Source organism: Gavialis gangeticus, unplaced genomic scaffold, assembly GCF_001723915.1.
Source record: "Gavialis gangeticus isolate Ggan-Ray unplaced genomic scaffold, GavGan_comp1, whole genome shotgun sequence".
Lineage (NCBI taxonomy): Eukaryota > Metazoa > Chordata > Crocodylia > Gavialidae > Gavialis > Gavialis gangeticus.
The window spans coordinates 64477940-64497082 of record NW_017729024.1 but is presented as its reverse complement, the minus strand read 5'-3'; the positions used below and the strand labels follow the sequence as shown (position 1 = coordinate 64497082).

Genomic DNA, 19143 nt, shown 5'->3' with positions numbered 1-19143 from the left:
TTCAGGCTAGCTCTATAAGAATCTTTCACCACTGCAGGTTACAAGCGTCTCTAGGATTCTCTTTCATACCAGCTGCTGCCTGTGTAATAAGGAAATCACCTTTCATGTAGCCCTACGTGAAGTCTCTTGTTCCAGGGCTTGGCTCTATTTTGGTTGAGCATTTTCAGATCAAAGAAATCAACTCTGTCTCTCTATATAAATGTCTTCCTTTCCCCATGCGAGTTGGAATAATTGTGTTGAATTTTTCCAGCCACTTTTTACTCTGTTATGTATGTATGTATATGATATAGCTAAGGCAGGGAAAAGTCAGTGGATTATACAAATAGTGTAGATGCATGGTATTTATGACTTCTCAGTCAACATGGACCAGTTAGATTCCTCTGTAAGTTTTACAGGCTAAAAACCTGTTATCCAAAATATTTAAAGGATGGCAGTTTGCTAGTGACAAAGCTCTCTCATCCAAATTGTCCTCTCTCCATATTTTTTTTCCATACACTTGTATCAACAAAGGATGCTTAAGCATTTTTTTTGACAGGAAGCAGCATATCTACATTAAATTAGTTCTCTCAGCTCTGGAGTGTACTTTCTTGCCCCTAGTGATCCAACAAGACCTAAATCCATTCACTCTGTGTTAACTCTTCAGCAATGTTACTAATTTACGATGGCGTGCAATAGTAAGCGACCAGGTTTGAAAGGGTAATTGTCATATCAAAAAGGAAAAGAACACAAGTAAGATCAGAATCAAGTGAATCATTTTAGAAACATGTTTTCAACTGCATTACTTCTGAACCAGAGTGAACTCAATATGAGCTGGTACTATGGAGGAGCATCTGATATGGACCTATCAAATGCCAATAGTTTATCTCAAATTTTTCAGTTATACTCCTAAACTGCTCATTCTACTATACTTTTGAACCTTTATCTCCTTAGAAATAAGTGACTATTTTCCCATAAAAATGTGATTCTGTTTCTTGTCAGTGCTTCTAGCACATGCACATTAATGCACGTAATATGCATTGGAGATTTATTGGAATTGATATGCCCTTGAAATCTACGTGTAAAAAGGAAGGCTGGATTATAATGAGCTGTGTCTAATAGAATTGGTTGATGTCACAAATGAAGTTTTTTTCAAAGCCAGAGATAGAATCCAAAGCCTCGGACTTCTAGGACTAAGGCACCATTACAAAAAAATGCAGGTATACCACAACCAAGATCAAATCTAGCAAACTCTAGTGCTGACAGTGGTAAAGGTACACAACCCCTGCCATGGACCCTAGTTACTTAATCAGCACACCCCTAAGTCCATGCTGTCATATCTTTCCTGATATTGATATCCACCTAGTTAAATTAAAGACAGGCATACCTGAATGATCTGTTACAATGACACCTGCAGTATGGGTGTATTCTAGGGTTTACCACAATGTCCTCCCTTTTGCATCTCAATCAGAGAATTAGAACCAGTCTAAATCCCATAACCTAGGCAATGTGAAGTGAAATAGAATATACAGAGTCTACAAGCCAACATATAGAATGAATACTACCCAATATAGAGACTATTTTGGGAAATAGTGGCCCAAATGCAAAGCTAATCAAACATGCCATGAATCATGAATGCCCAGCTGGACCCTCAACACACCCACCTCAACTTTCTTTGCTTGTTGATATCTTTTGGAGGGTCTCTGCTGAGTCTAATGCACCCTGGTTTTCAGAGTGATTGATTTCTAGAAAGAGAAGTGCTAATGGTCAGTTCCCTTGCCTCATTGCTGCAATGAGTAGAACCAGGAAATTCTTGCATGGTCTTGCTGCTATAGGCCTTACTTTAAACTTATTGAAGTAATAATGGGAAACTTGAGCCATTACTGTCGAGCAGGGCAATCTTCCTGAATCCCGCTACTAAAGATGCCAGAGTGGGTAGATAAGCTAGTCAGCTGCCACCTGAAACCTTATAGACTTGTCATAAAGGCCACTGGTTCCTTGCTGCCAGAAACACTACCAAAGGTAGGAATTGGTGTGAAGGATGATTTTTAAAAAGAGTCGGTGCTGTTTCATTTTGTTTTAGTCAGTCACTATTGCTTTGAAGTTTTACTACAGTAATACTGCACTACAGTACAGCAGTATTACTTTGATTTTGCACTACAGTGCTGAATTAATCTGGCCCTAAAATCATTTAAATTTAATCTGGCCTTTAAATTCATTTCAGAGGATTGCAGTCAGAGAGGTGATGGTTCAGTAATGGGCTCACCATTTTGCTGCTAACACAGCAGGACAAAGTGAGTACATCTGAGAAGCCCTTGCTTTATATTGATACTCAAAACTATTTTCATTTCCTTGCAATTTACACCCCTGGGCTGTGGTACAAGAGATGGGCCTTCACAGAGCTGCAGCAGTACGATCAAATAGGTTCCCACGCTGAACTTTAAGCTACCTGCTTATGTGTTCATACATTAGTACATCCCTTGACAAGAACTCTATGCATTTTCCATGCACTGTAGTCTGGTCTCCAAAGTGTAGAAAGATAAAATTCAAAGCTGAAAGGCTTAAGATATGAACCCACTGTGTCTGTTCACAGAAACCTAGGCAAACTAATGTGATGACATGCCTACTTTCTGGAAACTTTAGCATAGGTGACATAACTTAATGTTTAATATAGTGTATAATTTCCACCTAAGAAGCTGTTTTCTGATTGTGAGAGAGATTTCAATGACATCTCTATGGCCAGTAACTTTTGCTGCAGACCAAGGTTAAGGCTGGCATATCTTTCCTCAGCCAAACGCTTAAATCAATTGAAAACAGTATATTATACATCAACATGACTGCTGGTAACTATCTTTCAATAAGTGCTAAGGCATTAAACTCCCATCTCCCATTTTCTCTCCTTCCCTACATCCAGTCATTGCCAGTAAATCTAAAAATACAGCTCATTGGTATGACCAGTTATTAAGGGAGCTTTTTACCCTATTGTAGTCCTATTCAGTGACCTACTTACAGCTTCCGCTCTGGATAATTCAAGACTTCTTTGTAACACTTGAACTAACTGGCACATTCAGAAACCTTTGCCCTCCGAAAAACTAGATTGAGATTTTAGCCTTTTTTACTCCTCAGCTCAACTGACCTATAATCATTCTTCATTCTCCTGGGACTGAGAAAAAGTTAAATGTAAGAAAAAATTGCAAAGGAAAGTCATAATGTCACTGTTTTAAATTTATAATCTCATTTTGGTAAAGTCTTTATATCTCCTGTTACATTTAGAAAATGTTGAACATTATTCTCTTCTTTCAGATTTGTAAATCTCTTGATCTCCAAAGACTTGCCATTTGCGTATAAATGTATGCAGCTTCTTTGATCTGCTGCTTTGCTGGTCTCATTTAAAAATGAATGGTTTCTTTTATCTGTCATTTTACTAGGTTTCATCTTCACAAAGATGGTTTCAATCCAAATTATTTGGATTGGTTTTTATTATGAAGTGTATTATTTGAGCATACAAGTCTGAGTTCTGTCCTCACAATTCTAGAAAGCAGGCTTCCATGCAAACCATGAGAAAATGTTTAAAAACTAATGAAAGAAAAACAAATGGAGAGTAGTAAAATACATTCATCTAAGGAGCTCTACATGGGTATGAAAGGTAGAAATTCTCATAGCCACTTCAAATATTTTGTATACTAATGTCTATCTGAAGCCAAAAAAAGGAATGATCAAGATATATTGTCTAATAAAAATTAAATAGTATAGAAGAAAGTGCTTTCCTTTACAAAACCCAAGAATGGCATTTTTAAATAAGAGAGCAAAATGGTTCTCTCTGAATCTAATTGTTAATTTTAACAATGAAAAAGCTAAACTTTCTAAAACATTTTAAGTGTTTGTTTTAGGTAAAGATACCTTCTTTTTTTTCTTCCATATAGAACCATCATATGTTTTGCTACACACAGAAACGCTAATAATCGCATTCAGGAGTACTTACATATTCTGATAGAGCAGCCCATCTACGTCACCATATTATAAGCACCTCATCCACGGCCAATTAAATTTATTGGAAGAATTCCAATTAAGTTCAGTGCACTTCAGTAAAGATGATGACCACTGTTAAAAAGAATATGGTTACTCTTCAGGTCACTGTAATTGAAGATTAGATGGTCCACTGTGTCATGTATAATTGATCTGTCAGTTGAACAGTGAAGTTGAAGTTGATAAATTCAATCCTAAAACATGTCATAATTTCGTAACTCTGAGGACAGGTAAACAGAAGGCAGTATACGAAGGTAGTTAGTGCCTGAAGTCTAAATCGAAGTCAGAAAATGTTAAAAGGTACCTTTTAATATAGATTTAGCTATAAGTTTAGACTATACTTGTATTGGTAGTTTGAGCTGGAGAGTCATGGTGGGGTTCTCTGACTTTGAAATCTAAGAAGCACCTTCTTCATTCCCTTCCTACATGGGCCATGGAGAGCATGCAGTGGCATGTATTGATATCAAGGTACTTGCAACTCTGCTTTAAAACTGTTATTATCCAATAATATACTTCAGGTACTCACCGGCAGGTGCCAGGAATAACTTGGGCAATGTGTCATTAGCTAGATGAATTCCAGGTTGTGCTTTTGGTGAGTTTTAATGGGATAGGGGCAAGAGGACAGGGAGACATTTCCTTCCTCTGAAGCAGCTGGAAATGAAGGACTAATTCTCTAAGTTGGCACAGAGATGCCATGCTGTTGGGATTTTTTTTAATCTCATATGCTCAGATTTGTATCTATCATGAGACTTGGGGGTGAAAAGGAATTTTCCCTAGGAGTGCTAAAAGCAGGGATTTAAGGATGATTTAACTTTCCTCATGGCATGAGACACAGTTGACCTGCCGGGATCATCTGAAATTAATTCAACGGATGAATTCCCTGCAATTGGAAGGGCCTCAGGCATTGGTTGTGCTTTCATCTTTCTTGTTCTCTTCCTGCCTAAACACAATGTGGATTCCTAAGACTCCAGATGCTTTAGTCTTATTAAGTTTTATTGATTTGAGCTTGATGTAGGGTATTTGGGTGAGGCTTGGTGTCCTTGGATATGCAAGAGGTCAGACGAAAAGATCTGGTTATCTCTTCTGGCCTTAAATTCAGGGAAACTGTGATTTCTGTCCAGTTCTGCATATGAGATGGCTTTTAGCAGAACTCTCAGGACTTGGTAAATGAATAAAATGGAGAAGATCCCACTCTATTTTTTGACAATTTTTTTTTTTCTGGTGGAATACAAAGCTTTATGCAAGGGATATTATGAATTTCTCACACTACAAGTAGACTGGCAAAAATTACCGAGAGCTGGGATTTTTAAAGGAAATTAACTGATTATGGGAAATTTTCATGCTTCACTCCCTTAGACTCCTTTGAAAATCCTCTATGTTACATATTTTTAGAATACAGACAGTCAAAAAACTGAGAATAATTTTACTAAGAAATTCATGGGGTGCCAACCATTTCTCAAATTTCAAATTCTGACCATTTTAAAGGGAGGAATATTTTTCTATAAGACTCCCTTTCCGACATTTTTATCCAAAAAAATATGAAGAAAACTGTTTTCAGCAAGAAATTGTGGTTGGGGGTAAGTGAAGAATTTTGATACAGATTTAAGAAGTAACTTCAATAACAAAACTCAGCAAATATCACAAATTTTAGGAATACACCAAATATTAATGATGACATTTTTATTGTGGAAAGTTTGGGGTTTTTTCCCGAAATGAGGCTATTTTTCAAGAAAGATATTCTGGTATGAAAAACCTGACAGCTTTGCTGCTGAAATGCATTTAACAATGTTGGCATAAAATAGTTTTATCTTGGTTCTGATAAGTTTCCCTTGTTGCACTGAGAGATAAAAATAGACCCAAAATTAACTGAAAGAGTCTTCCTGAATTCCCCACTCCTTCTGTCTTTCTGTGCTATTTCAGAGCTGCTTAAGCAGAGCAGAAGCAAGACGAGATGCTGCAAAAGTAGCTCTGATCAATTCTCTTTTCAATGAACTGCCCTGTCGCAGGATCACAAAGGAATTCATTATGGAAAGTGTTCGGGAAGCTGTATCCTCAACCAGTGTAAGTGCCAAATGGACTATGTTCAGTTTTTATGTTCACTAATAGAAAATGTTAGATAACTGAAGAACCAATTGGGATTAATATGCAGACCTAGAGAACAGTATCTTTATTACTAACTAGATAATTGTTTAGTAAATACCTAAAACTCAGATGTGTATTTTCAAACTGAGAAATTAATTCCCATGTGTAACAGGCAGAACACCTGGTTTAGAGAGAACTCTAAAAAAAAAAAAAAAGTCAACTAGACTCTTAGAAATGACAACTACCCTCTTTCCCTGATTTCACTATTTGCTAATGATAGTATATGATTATCTATTCAAAAGGACACTCACTATCAGTTACATATTAACTATATTGCAAATGATAGACCTTTCAGTGGACTTTTTCCCCATATGTTCTTGTTACTACCAGAAAAGAGCCACTTTATTTTCTGCCATCATCCCTACTGCTGAACCAGTAAAGCATCTTTTCAACCAAAACCTTGTTAAACAGTATTTTCATCCATTACATCATAAGCACTTGAACAGACTCTGAATGACAATGACAAGGTGAGGCAGGTGTGTAAACTAATGCCACAAGTCATTTTGTTCAAGTTGTTAATCTATCTCAATTATTTTGTCCTTGAAATACAAATCCCATCTTTCAGCTTTCGTGTAAAAACTGAGGAGAAATTCCTAGAAATACAGACGTTCATTTGTCCAAAATTCAAAAATTGCAAATGAACTTTGTTTTTTTGTTGACATCATTATGCTATTTTATGAATCCATGGTGCATCCACATCTTGAAAACTGTGTGCTGCTCTGGCCCCCACATCTCAGAAAGGCTGTAGTGGAATTAGAAAAGATACAAAGAAAGGCAACTACAATGATCAAGGGCCTGCAGCAATTGACATACCATGAAATGCTAAGAAGGCTAGGACTCTTCAGTTTGGAAAGAAGGCTGAGGGGAGATAAGATAGAGGTCTGTAAAATCACCAAGTGAACGGGGAACTGTTGCTCACCAAGTCCCAGAATACTAGAACCAGGGGTACTCACTCTAACTAGTATGTGGCAGGTTTAAAACTAACAAGAGAAAGCACTTTTTACCCAACACAGTAAACTTGTGGAATTCACCACCACAGGAGATGTTGGAGGAAGATAACACAGCCAGGTTCAAAAAGGGACTGGATAAATACATGGATGATAGATCTATTAATGGCTATTGGACAGAATGGTTGACGATGTTTCCTCTGTCATCTCTAACCCAATAAATGGTGGATGGCCATTGGGAAGGTATTGAATAGGGGATAGATCACTCTCGAGCTGGTTGGTTCAATCCTCTCCCTGTCTCACCCACACTTCTGCTGCTGTTGAAGACAGGATACTGGGCTAGATGGACCATTGGGCTGACCCAGGAAGGCACTTCTTATGCATGGCAGCTGATAATAAGGCACAAATAAAATATTTTACTTTGCTGTGTGTGAACCCTATACTGTGTAGAAGTGTCTTGCACCACAGGAACTCCTGAGACATGATGTAGAACAAAACATAGAAGTTATAAACAGTGGAGAAATGAAAACTTAAAGATGTGTCCTTTTTGTCCCACTTGGCTTTCAGTTACAGTGATTTAAAGCTAGGGTATCTTAATGACTTTATTTGAGATGGCTATTTGTTTGTTTGTTTATAACTGAGGAATAACTCCATAGACATTAGTGAATTGTTCTGGATTTACAGCAGTGTAGCCAGAAGCTGAATCTGGTACTGTAAGATTATACAAAAAGCTTCAGGAGTCAAATTTCTGCCATCATTGCAGACATTCATGTAGTTAATTATAGAATATTAGTAAAAATAGTTAAAGCCCTTAGGGTAACAGTGCAGAATGCTATTCAATATCCTTTATTTATTTCCACCCATCTCTCTTTCAGGCTTTCATCCTAAATAAGATACTGACGGGGGCAGGGAAAAGAGTATCAGAAAGAAGTCTTTGTCACTTAATACCAAAACTGAAGCATTCCCAGTAGAACAGACTCCTAGCATCTGCACTTGCTATCAGTTATTGGGTACTTTTAATGAAGATCAATTCTGGGTCGTTATACTAAGGTTGAAAAAGAAAAACTTAAAATCTGATAATCAAACATTTTTAATTTGTTTTTGATGTTGATGATAACAACCATTTATAAAAATATATGGGCCAGGGGCCACAATCAGGATTAGAGCCATGTCATGTTATCTCTGGATAAAACGTAGAGGAAGATGTTTTCTGTGTCCTGAAGAACATACATACACACTTGTTACTTGGTTTCAGAAGAAGTTAGAAAACCAGAACATATTTGGATGAAGATAAAAAGTGAAAGATACACCACAGATATAGTGGTGGGGATTTATTATAGACCACCACAACAGAGAGAAGAGGTGAATGAGGCACTCTTCAAGGAGGTGACAAAATTATCCAAATGTTATGCGATAGTGAGGAAAAATGTTTCTAGACATCTTCTAAAAAAATAATAAGGTTAAACATAAAATGCCAAACCAATTTCTAACTTGGCTTTAAAGGATAATTTATCTTGGAATTTGTCTTGACCATAGGGAAGAACAAGTGGAGGATGTGAAGGTGATTGGAAATTTAGGAAGAAGTGATCATATTATGATACAATTCACAATCCCGAGACAGGGAAAGCATGAGGTCACCAAAACTAAGACGCTGGACTTCAAAAAGGTGCATTTCAGCCAATAATATGAAATATGGTGACATGGGAAGATAGACTGAAGAATACAGGTGCCCAGGACCTTCTAAAGGGCACCGTATTAGAAGCCCACCAGGAAACTATTCCACCATGTCGCAGGGCACTAAGGTGCCTGCTCCTTTAAGGGCAGACTCTGCCTAGAGAGAGGGCCCTTGGAGCCAGGCAGAAACCCCACACAGGTGCAGGTTACTATGCCAGCAGGCTAATGAGGAAATTAGCCTGAACCTGCATCCAGTCAGCTGACCAGAAGAAAGCATGACCATGGGCACATATAAACCCCAGGCCTGAGGCTGGCAGGGGTTAGTTCTCTGGCAGTAGCCAGGGGAAGGAACCTGCAGAAAAGAACTGCCCAGAGACTCTGTAGCCACCTGGTATGCTACTTACAGGACTAATGGGGCTCCCAGAGTTCACCAGGTACCCTGGGCTACAAGGTACATAAGGCTTGGGGTGTCCCATGGGGCACTTCCCTAGAGAGGGACCCAGCAAGGGGTCTAAGAACCCACACAGCTTAGTGGGGTCCACCAGGACCACGACCGCATAGCACCTTGAGGGCAGCCTCCCTATCGAACATCTATCATCTTAACCATCAAGACGTGGCAGAAGAGAATAGAAAGTGGGGTGAAGCTAGCAAGGTCACAGGGCCCTAGGGGCATCACGGCCATCCCTAGGGACCCCACCCCATGACACACCACAATAGAAGTACAAGAGAAATGGCAAAAGACCAATGTGGCAACACAAGCAGCTTCTAGGATGCCTCAAATGCAAAAGGAAAGCATACAGGCAATGAAAAGAAGGGAAGGTCTCCAAGGAAGGACAAAAGCAGGAAAGCAAATGTAAAAAGAAATGAGCTTCCCCTGGCAAGGCAAGTTAAAGGCAAGGAGATGTTCTAGAAATATGTTGGCCAGAAAAAAAGAAATGGAGGAAGCTGTGGATCCACTGTTAAATAGTCAGGGCAAACTCTTAACAGCAGATGCAAAAGCAGCGAAGCTGCTCAACATGGCTTAGTCTGTACAAAAACATTAAGCTGCAGCCAGACAGTTACTAAGACTATTTGGATGAGAAAGGGGACACACTGAGAGTTGAGATAACAGAAGAAACAGCAGAAAACTTTTGATGGGTCTGAATAATTTAAGTCAGCAGGGCCTGATAAACTTCCTCCCAAGGTACTGAAAGAACTGGCAAAGAAGACCTTGGAGTCCTCAGCAATAATATTTACCAAGTCATCAGAAACAAGTGAGGTATAAGAGAACTGAAAAATGGCCAACATAGTGCTCCTTGTTACAAAAAGGAGGACCTGGGTAACTATAGTCTGTTTATTCTCACCTTGATACCTGGGAAGTTACTGGAGCATATCATAAGCAAGTCCCTTTTCAAGCATTTGGTGAAGAAAAAGCTGATCCCAAGCAACCAGTATGGATTTACTACAAACAAACCATGCCATATAAGTGATCTCCTTTGCCAAGTAGCTATTTGGTTGGATGAAGGAAATGCAGCAAATATAGTATATCTGGATTTCAGCAAGGCATTTGACAAAGTTTCACATGACCTCATAAACAAATTGGAGAAACTTGGGCTAGACATAACTATTATAAGGTGGACAGACAACAAGCTCAATAGCCAAAAGCAAAGAATAGTTAAAGCTGGACCAATGTCAGAAGGGCAGGAGGTTTAGAATGGAGTCCTGTAAGAGTCTGTCCCAGGCCCAGTGTTGTTAAATGTGTTTATTAACAGTTTGAATGCTGAAACAGAATTTCTTGAGCAAATGGCTATGTGACATGAAACTGGGAAGGACTGTTAACACAATGGAGGACATTAGCACAATTCAGAAGGTTTCTGACATTTGCAAAGCAGGTCTGGAGCTAACAAAATGAAATTCAATGCTGACAAGTGCAAGACGTTGCACCTTTGGAAGAATAAATACAAAACCAGCTGGATGGCAGCACTAAGAAGAAGGGTCTAGGAGTCTTAGTGGATCACAGACTCACTATGACTTTACAGTGTTGACACAGCTGCATCAAAAGCAAATATGATTTTAGGTTGCATCAATAGGAACAGTAGGTACAAGACGGAGAAGTTGTGGAATTTCCATTATTGGCAGTATCCAAGAAGAAGTTGAAGAAGTATTGGGCAGGGACGATCTAGTCACTGTGCCTGTGCTCTGTTATGGGTATTTCCTATGCTTTTGGGCTTTGCTGGTTGTCACATGGTGCCGAGAGAGAATTTTTCCCCCTCCTGTTGCTACGCATGTTGAGTGGAGGGCTCGCCTTCCTCAGAAGCACAAGGTGTTGGCTGCTCATTTTTACTGTACCTTGTCACATTTGGGATCAGAAATTTTACTCTATGGTCAGATTGGTACTGTAGGGGTTTTCCTCTGTAGCAGGGGGGTGTGACTCTCCTTCTTGGAGCTCGCAAGCCTATTTTAATAACACTTGCAGCAGAAGGACATGGACTGCTGTTGTCTCCCTGATTTACCTGTGGCAGGTTAGGGTGCCATGCTTCGTATCTGTGTGGCAGAATTGATGATATAGTTTTAGTAATAGGTTATACAAGGACTTGTATGGGATGGTTTGGATAGGGTTGATCCAGTCTCATGCAGAGGATTGAACTAGATGTCTTCCAGAGGTCCCTTCCAGCCCTTCTCTTCTATGATTCTATGAGCAAGGAGTCAATGTTCATCAGCGTAGCACCAGTGACTTCAGTGGAACCCTGCTATTAGATGCCAGCTGAAGCCCTGGACTAAGGATTTTTTTACAGAGTTTATTCTTAATTATCTAAAGAAAATAAGTACTGGGACGTTTTATGATGCTATAACAGTGCTCTTTAGTATCAGCTAAATTATCAGCTATAGTTTTCCATCTCAGACACGGCTATTGTTCAAAAGTGGGTGAAGTTTATACTATCTATAGCTTATATGAAGGGTACTTACCCTTTATGTGGCCATGAAATAGCAAGGCCTGATGTAAATAAAACCTATCAATATTTAAATACCATATATATTCCTATATAAATGGAAATTATGACTTATAACTGGATAATGCAACTGCATAATAAGGTTCAATATTTTCTTGCATGCATTTGAATTAATGGGAGTAGAGTGCTTTCAGAACTTTTACAGATTGTGTTTATAGTTCCTTATTAATATTTTAAATATTCATAACATTACATTATAACTCCTGGAACTGTCTTTCTTCTCAGTCAGTAGATAAAGTGTGGCTACCACAGCACACTGTGTTGTAATTCTGTTAACTAATTTGGTTTTCTTATCATACATAAGAAAAAATATATATGTGTGTATATATATGTATGTGTGTGTGTATGTGTGTGTGTGTGTGATTATAGATATAGATATTTGGGAAACAATTTAATTTCAAACTTCCCTAAATGATTTTTAAAAAATTATGAATTTCTTCTCTATGTTAGCTTCCACTAACACAGTTATGTCACATACTATGTATCAAAGGCAAATAGTGTTTTCTTTCTTGAATGACAAAAGATTTGATTGTTTGTTGTTATTTTCCATCATTGCCCATCATGGTAAAAGATAGGCCAAATGGATTTGTACTTGGTGTGATGGTAATTATTCAAGCCCGTGTTAGCTTTCAAAAAGTCCAATAGATTCAGAGCTTTGGAGTTATAATTAGGTGACAAAAATAATAATTTTTGATTCAGAATAGTATCACATGGCAAAAGTCACACAAGTTTGTAACAAGTATTTGTAAATGAAAATGCTGAAAGGTGGGTGTCCTGGATTTGAAAAGATCATTGAATTCCTTGCATCTTGCAGAAGGAGCTTCTGCTAATATATGTGGAAGAGATTGGCAATAGTTCAGAAACACTTTTAACAGTTGAAAGTCTTGTTCTCTTTTATGGGATATACTAAGGAGAAAGGCAGAGGAGATATAATGTAGATGTACCACTACAGCACTGTTAGGAGGTCTGGTCTGTATCTGGTCTGCAAATGAAAGAAGGGCCTCATATCCAACTCTGTGGATTGAATACATTTTGGAAGGACAAAAAAATCCATATAAGTTAGGAAAAATGGGGCATGATTTATTTGTATATGAAATTTAAAGGGTGGTTTGATTTAAGTAATTCATCATTTTTTATGGAAATGTTTAAGGTAAAAGGGTATACACTTTGCAGACTTCTGGGTGGATTTCCTCAGGGATATTTGAAAGCCAGCATAAATATTTCAGCAGCAGTGTGTTAATATTACAGCATTCAAAAGCTATAATTTTGCTGGCAGTTCAGTTAAAAAATGTCTTGTGTAGGGATCTCTTCAACTCTGAGTAACTGCCAATGACACCAAGGGTTATGAAAAGGAATTGATCCAAAGTAGGTTGGATGCTTCCTTTGTAGACATATATATATATATATAGTAAAAAGAATTCAGCCACTTCCTAGACCTGGTTTGCTTCATTCTACTCTAGGGTTCTACTGGGAAAGTACTTGCAGAATTACAGAACTTGTCACTATGGCCCATCAAAGTGGCTTCATTAGCACATAAGAACTTGAAATCCAAAAAGTAGGCATTTTGGTATTATGGTGATAAGCCTTTTAAAAATGCCTTTGGGTGGACAGGACTGATTTAATAGAGATTTTTGGAGGAACATCTTGAATAATAATACATAACAGATTCTAGATGGGTGGACAGCAGTATTGCAGAGATTAGAAGAGCCTGGAGGCAGGAGGTAGACTCTTACCAATAAATCAATGTAGCAGTCTGAATATCAAGTAGAAAACAGTAGGTATTTTGCATTATGCTGAACCACCACTGACTCAATTGCATCCAGAAGTGGTTTGGAGGGTTAGTTCTTCACTTCAATCAAAAAGAAGTTAAGCGCGATGTCAAAATCCCAGTAAGTCACTGCATTCATATTGAAGTCAAATTAAAGTTACACTTGTAAACCAGTGATAAAATCAGGTATTTGATTTTTTATTTGTTTGTTTGAGGGTGCATAAATGCACAGATAAATTAAAAATTATTTCCTCCACTTACCTCTTACCCAACTTGAAATGTGAGAAATATCTTTATGAAGCTCTAAAATAGCCAGATACATGGCTTGCATAACCTATGTTTTAAGGACATAATGGAAAGTCTATATAGCTCTCCCCTTCCACAGTACAAACACTTCCCCTTTACATGTTGGCATCTCTTTCAGGCTAGGGCCAGACATTCAGAAAGCCTGAGCCTGAATTGATTCAGTCTTTGCAGGTTAGTTCAACCTACAGAGAGTTAACTGGTTTGCAAGTGGATAGCCACTCCACACCGCACCTGAAGCTCTGCACTCACAGTGGGTAAGCCCCACATTAGACTCTGCGGGGAAGCAGGGGGCAGGGCTCCCTCCACTCCCAGCAAAGTAGGGGACCTGAACAATGGGGGTGGGGGAAGCAGCTGGCTCCAGTGTGGGGCTTCCCCAGCTGCAGGCTTAGGCTCAGAGAGCAGAGCTGCAGGGATAAGGCAGGCTCCACTCCCTCCCCCCATGCAGTGCTAGCCAGAGCTGTGCCTGTGCTGGGCACGAGCACCCCAACTTCCCTGCCTGCTGCTGTTGCCAGGCAGTTGGGGGCTGCACACCATGGGGGAAGTGTGTGGGAGTCACTAAACCCCCCACCCTTCCTCATACCCACACCCTGAGCTGAGCTCCATGCTCCTGCTGCCCCCCTGGGGGGAGGAGGAGGAGCAGGGGGAAGAGTTCCCCCCAGGATGGAACAGAGTTTCCCCCTGCCCCCATTCTGGGGATAGCCAGCATTGCATGGAGCCCTCCCCTCCCAGCCCCACAGTGGCAGGGGGGAAGGGAAGGAGGAGGAAGTGTCCCCATCCAGTGCCTCTCAGAGTCCCCCTCCCCACCATGGGGGGAGGAAAAGGAGGGGGAACAGTCCCCCCCACCATGGAACAGAGCCCCCCCTCCCCACCCTGTGGGACAACCAATCCAGCATGGCCCTGTTAAGGTGAGAGAGAGAGAGAGAGAGAGCGAGCGAGCAGAGGGGTGAGGTCAGCCATGTGGCTGGAGCAGAGAGCCCCTCCCAGCCCAGAGAGCATGCCAGGATGCTGGGGGTTCTGGTTCATCTTAAACCAGGAAGGGATCTGGGACAGACATTGCATAAACCGGTTTGACCCAAATCTGTTAAGTCTGATACGACATTAAACCAAGTTTCTCTCAAACCGGTTTTGGCCATTTTGAAACTGGTTTATGTGCACTGAATGTCTATTCTGTTACAGGTTTAAACCAGTTTCTGATCACCTAAACCAGTTATGTGTAATGTCTGTCCCTAGCCTTAGAGAAAAGACCCAGCATCCTGGGTCTTCTAAACAGAGGCTAGCCAGGACCTGCAGCTGCCCCCCTCCCTCAACTGTTAAGGGTGGCTCTTTGAACTGCTCCTTTTTCCTGCTTCTTAATCATACTAAGAATGAATTAAGACTAATTAAGATTAATTAAGAACCAAGACTAATCTCTCTTGTTTCCTTCCCAAGGGTAATTTAAAGGATGCTGATGATCCAAGCACTAGCATTGGAGCCTACCACTATATGTTGGAGTCAAATATTGGGAAAACGATGCTGGAATTCCAGGTACAAGGGCTTCCAGATTTGTTCATATTTGAATAAGTAGATCTATAGACAATGAGATGTATAGGCTGAACAAGATCAAGAGGGAACAGTGAGGCCCTTTGTCCCTCTGTTCAATTGCTTTCCTTTTAGTTTGCCTGATTTTGAAGCTGCAGTCCTTCAAGGCTTGGCTGTCTTGCTGACAGTCATGCAAATGCTATAGATATAGCTAAAAAAAGTGTGTCGTGTCCTGTGGAGAAACATAAAACATAAGGCAGCTGGACCAGAAAAAAGAACTTCTAACAGGAAGAATTGTGGTGTCTAGAAGATGAAGCAAGAGAGTAAGAGAGCATGGTGGGAATCTGTTTAACCAGGAAACAGTAGTACAGAGCAATTTAATTAGCTTTCTAAACAGGATACAGCCTGCTACTTGTAATCTTTAAATCTATCCAGCAAAGTACATTATAACTTAACTACTATAGTCATGATTGCAGGTTGGCCAAATACTGAAAGCTCATCTATATTGGTTGTTAAAAATGGAAAAGGGGCTCTTTTTCCGCTTAACTTTACTATTTGGTGGTGGAATTACATGAATGGACTCACTTAAAATTAAACATTGCAAAATTATACAGCATGCAGAACACCACCACTGAACAAGCCTTTCCAAATTCACATGGTAAATGTCAGGGAATTTGATTGCTATTTGAGTAGAAGTTGGAAAAAACTCAGCTGATTTGTATGGGGTTTTGTATCAAGCAATAGTTGCATTTCAGATATGTGCTGTGGGCCATGCGGCAGAGCAAAATGTGGAAAATTTAATTAAGATCAAGCTTCAAACCTGAAGGTGTCTATTTACCCAAGGTGCTCAGAGCTGGGGTGGAGGAGGGCTGTTTTAATTAGAACAGCTTCCAGACAGTCACTCTAATTAAAATGTCACTGCATCACATGTATTCAACAACCCACATTTCAAAATGGCCGTGGAGGCACTTTAACTGAAACTTGTTCAATAAGTTTTAGTTAAAGTACTCCTGCCACCACTGATACCAATCCAGATACTGGTGCTAATCAGTGTTTCAGCTGCCAGCTCTAGGGGCTCAAACTGTCCTGGTGGGTTCCTGGAGCCAGTGAAGAGGGAACCTGGGGTCATGATCCCAGGCTCCTCCTGTACTGACAAGTAGGGCATGATTTCAGTCTGATCCCAATCCCAAAATGGAATGGCAGGGAGCTTGATTATTGGGATCTCAGGTTAGGTTTCATCACACCTTTACCTGAACATGCATCAGTGGCCTAATTTCCCACATTCCAGGCAAGTATCCTCACCATTCATCTTCTGGGGTCGATGTCTCTCTTTATGGCTCCAGACATACTGGCTCCAGTCTTTTCTTTCGATCAAAGCAGAAAGGCTGAGAGGAGGGCACTGGTCTGTGGGCAGCTCAGTGTCTCCATATATACTGCCCAGGCTTTTGCACCCTGGAGAGATGACTCCAATTTCACTTATTTTCAAGCAAAAATTATGTTCAGCGAGCTGATAGATGGCCCTTACATCCGGATCGTCATATACCTTTCATTAATCCATTACACCCTTTAATGTAACAACTTTAAATAGCAAATAGTCACCATTTCACTCATCTTAAGAGAGCAAAGTTGCTGCTTTTGAATCAGTAATTTCAATAATCTTCTCATTCTACAGGAGCTGATGATAGTCTTTCAGCTGCTGCATTGGAATGGAAGTCTTAAAGCCCTACGTGAAACAAAGTGCTCACGCCAGGTAAAATGTCACAGTGACCAACAAACTTCATGTGTACAAATAGTTTATATGACTGAGAACTGAGATTCAGGGATTCAAATAACCAGGAACAAATTAGTGCAGAGCACAGGATGTAGGAAAAATTAAATTATTTAGATTTCTGTCCCCTGCATTTATCTGTTGTTATTTGCTTCACAAAAGCTGAATTCTTAGTTGACCAAAAAAGGAAAATAAATTAGTAGAATTGTCAAAATACTATATAGTATAGCAGAACAATATACTATAGTTCACGGTATTTATTCTGAAATCTTTCATTTTATGGAAATATTTGGAAGCATATTCAGTTAAAACACTTTCAGCATTACTTACATTTATTAAATTTAAAAAGTCAATGCCATATTACATATTTAAAGATCATTTGTGCACCCTATGCATTACATTGTGCCACGGGAAATGATGATTTAAGATTCCTTTTCATAAAGCGGACTCTCAGTTGTTAATTATTCTATTAAAAAAATATGCATTCTGCCTACCATTCAGCTGAATAGGGCATTCATTTCCTTCTCTTAAAAACATAGTCCTGATTCAATATTAAGCTTTATTAAGTGGTTGCAATATATTTTCAGATACGTGATTGAATTTTAGGCTTGGCTGATCTTATCTCTTTGCGGAGTTTGCACATACATTTGAGACCTTAACCATAGGAGGTGATTCACAAGTACAGATTTTAACTTGTATGCAGGTCTTTACAAACACAGGTTTCAATCCTGGAAAGACTAAAGTGCTTAGCTTCATATCGGGATAGCCCTACATGGGTTAACAAATCTCCATATTGTTGAGCATAGGCATACATCTTTTCAGAAGCAAGACTTGTGTTAGTAAAATAAATCTGAAATTTCTTCCTGGTGAACAACGAATAATATGGAAACATCTTTTTGTCGTAGTATTAATGGTACATTTAATTAAATGATTGTTTTAAAAATTCAGACGACTCTTTTAAGATGTCATATTTTAAAATTCCATGTTTCAGTGGTGTAGGTTGTAACCATGTTGGTCTAAGGACATAGGAAGACAAGGTTCGTTAGGTAAGTCCAATATCTTTTATTAGACCAACTCAAATAGTTGGAAAAATTCTTCTTAGCGAGCTTTTGGGCACAAACACCCTTTGTCAGGCTTCCTCAATGGGCTCTCAGCCTGACAAAGGGTGGTTGTGTCTAAAAGTTTGCTAAGAAGAATTTTTCCAACTATTTGAGTTGGTCTAATAAAAGACATTGGATTTATCCAAAGAATCTTGTCTACCTATATTTTAAAAGTAACATTTTAAATTTCTCATTGTTAGATTTTTTTAAAGCTTCATTTAGCTATCTATGTTCGAAAGGTATCAGTTTGCTGGTATCCCTTAGAATTTCAGTGAGACTTGCTAAAGTACCAGAATGAAGGCTAAGTAATACTATTAGACTGTCTGATTAAAAAGAAGAGCATATCTACCAGTGACTGACTTACTATCTCTATTGTAAATTTCTTGGATAACAGGAAGTAATTTCCTACTATTCCCAGTATTCCTTAGATGAAAAGATGAGAAGTCATATGGCTCTGGACTGGATTATGAAGGAGAAAGAATCTCCAGGAATTATTTCCCAGGAGCTACAACTGTCACTTCGAGAGCTTGAGGAAGCCAGAAAAGCTGGACAAGAACTGAGGTTTTACAAAGAAAAGAAAGAAATACTGAGTTTAGCACTGACCCATCTCTACAGTGATCAAGTTACCTCATATTCAAACAATGGTGATCAAATGAGCCTGACCCTAAGCGGGTCTCACAGCCTTGCTGCCTTGAAGTAGGATTATAACAGTGAACTCTAACATACTAATCCTTGGTGATTCGGCCATCTATGGAAGTAGTAGAAGTTGCTTTCCTTTGCTGTTTTAAATTATGAAACCACTAGAATTGAGAAAATCTTATTTTTGAAGGCAGGTATTATTTTCCTGCTTCAGGCCAGCACAAAAGTACTTTGGTCATTTAGTATATTAATGTTATTACACTGTAGATAGCTTGAGGACACCCTGGAG

At 39.3% G+C, this 19143-nt stretch overlaps 1 protein-coding gene across 3 annotated transcripts in view; it reads left to right on the top strand.

Annotated features, from left to right (window-relative positions):
- Nucleotides 1-19143, top strand: part of LIX1 (limb and CNS expressed 1) — a 101720-nt gene that overhangs the window by 72089 nt on the left and 10488 nt on the right. Inside the window, exons 3-6 of one of the 3 annotated variants that reach the window (XM_019517206.1) lie at nucleotides 5923-6063; nucleotides 15258-15353; nucleotides 17020-17097; nucleotides 18634-18937. In XM_019517206.1, coding sequence (XP_019372751.1) covers nucleotides 5923-6063; nucleotides 15258-15353; nucleotides 17020-17097; nucleotides 18634-18915 — 597 coding nt within the window. In that variant the 3' untranslated portion in view covers nucleotides 18916-18937. Of the gene's footprint in view, nucleotides 1-5922; nucleotides 6064-15257; nucleotides 15354-17019; nucleotides 17098-18609; nucleotides 18938-19143 lie in introns of all 3 variants that reach the window. The other 2 variants (XM_019517205.1, XM_019517207.1) reach the window with 2 other exon arrangements.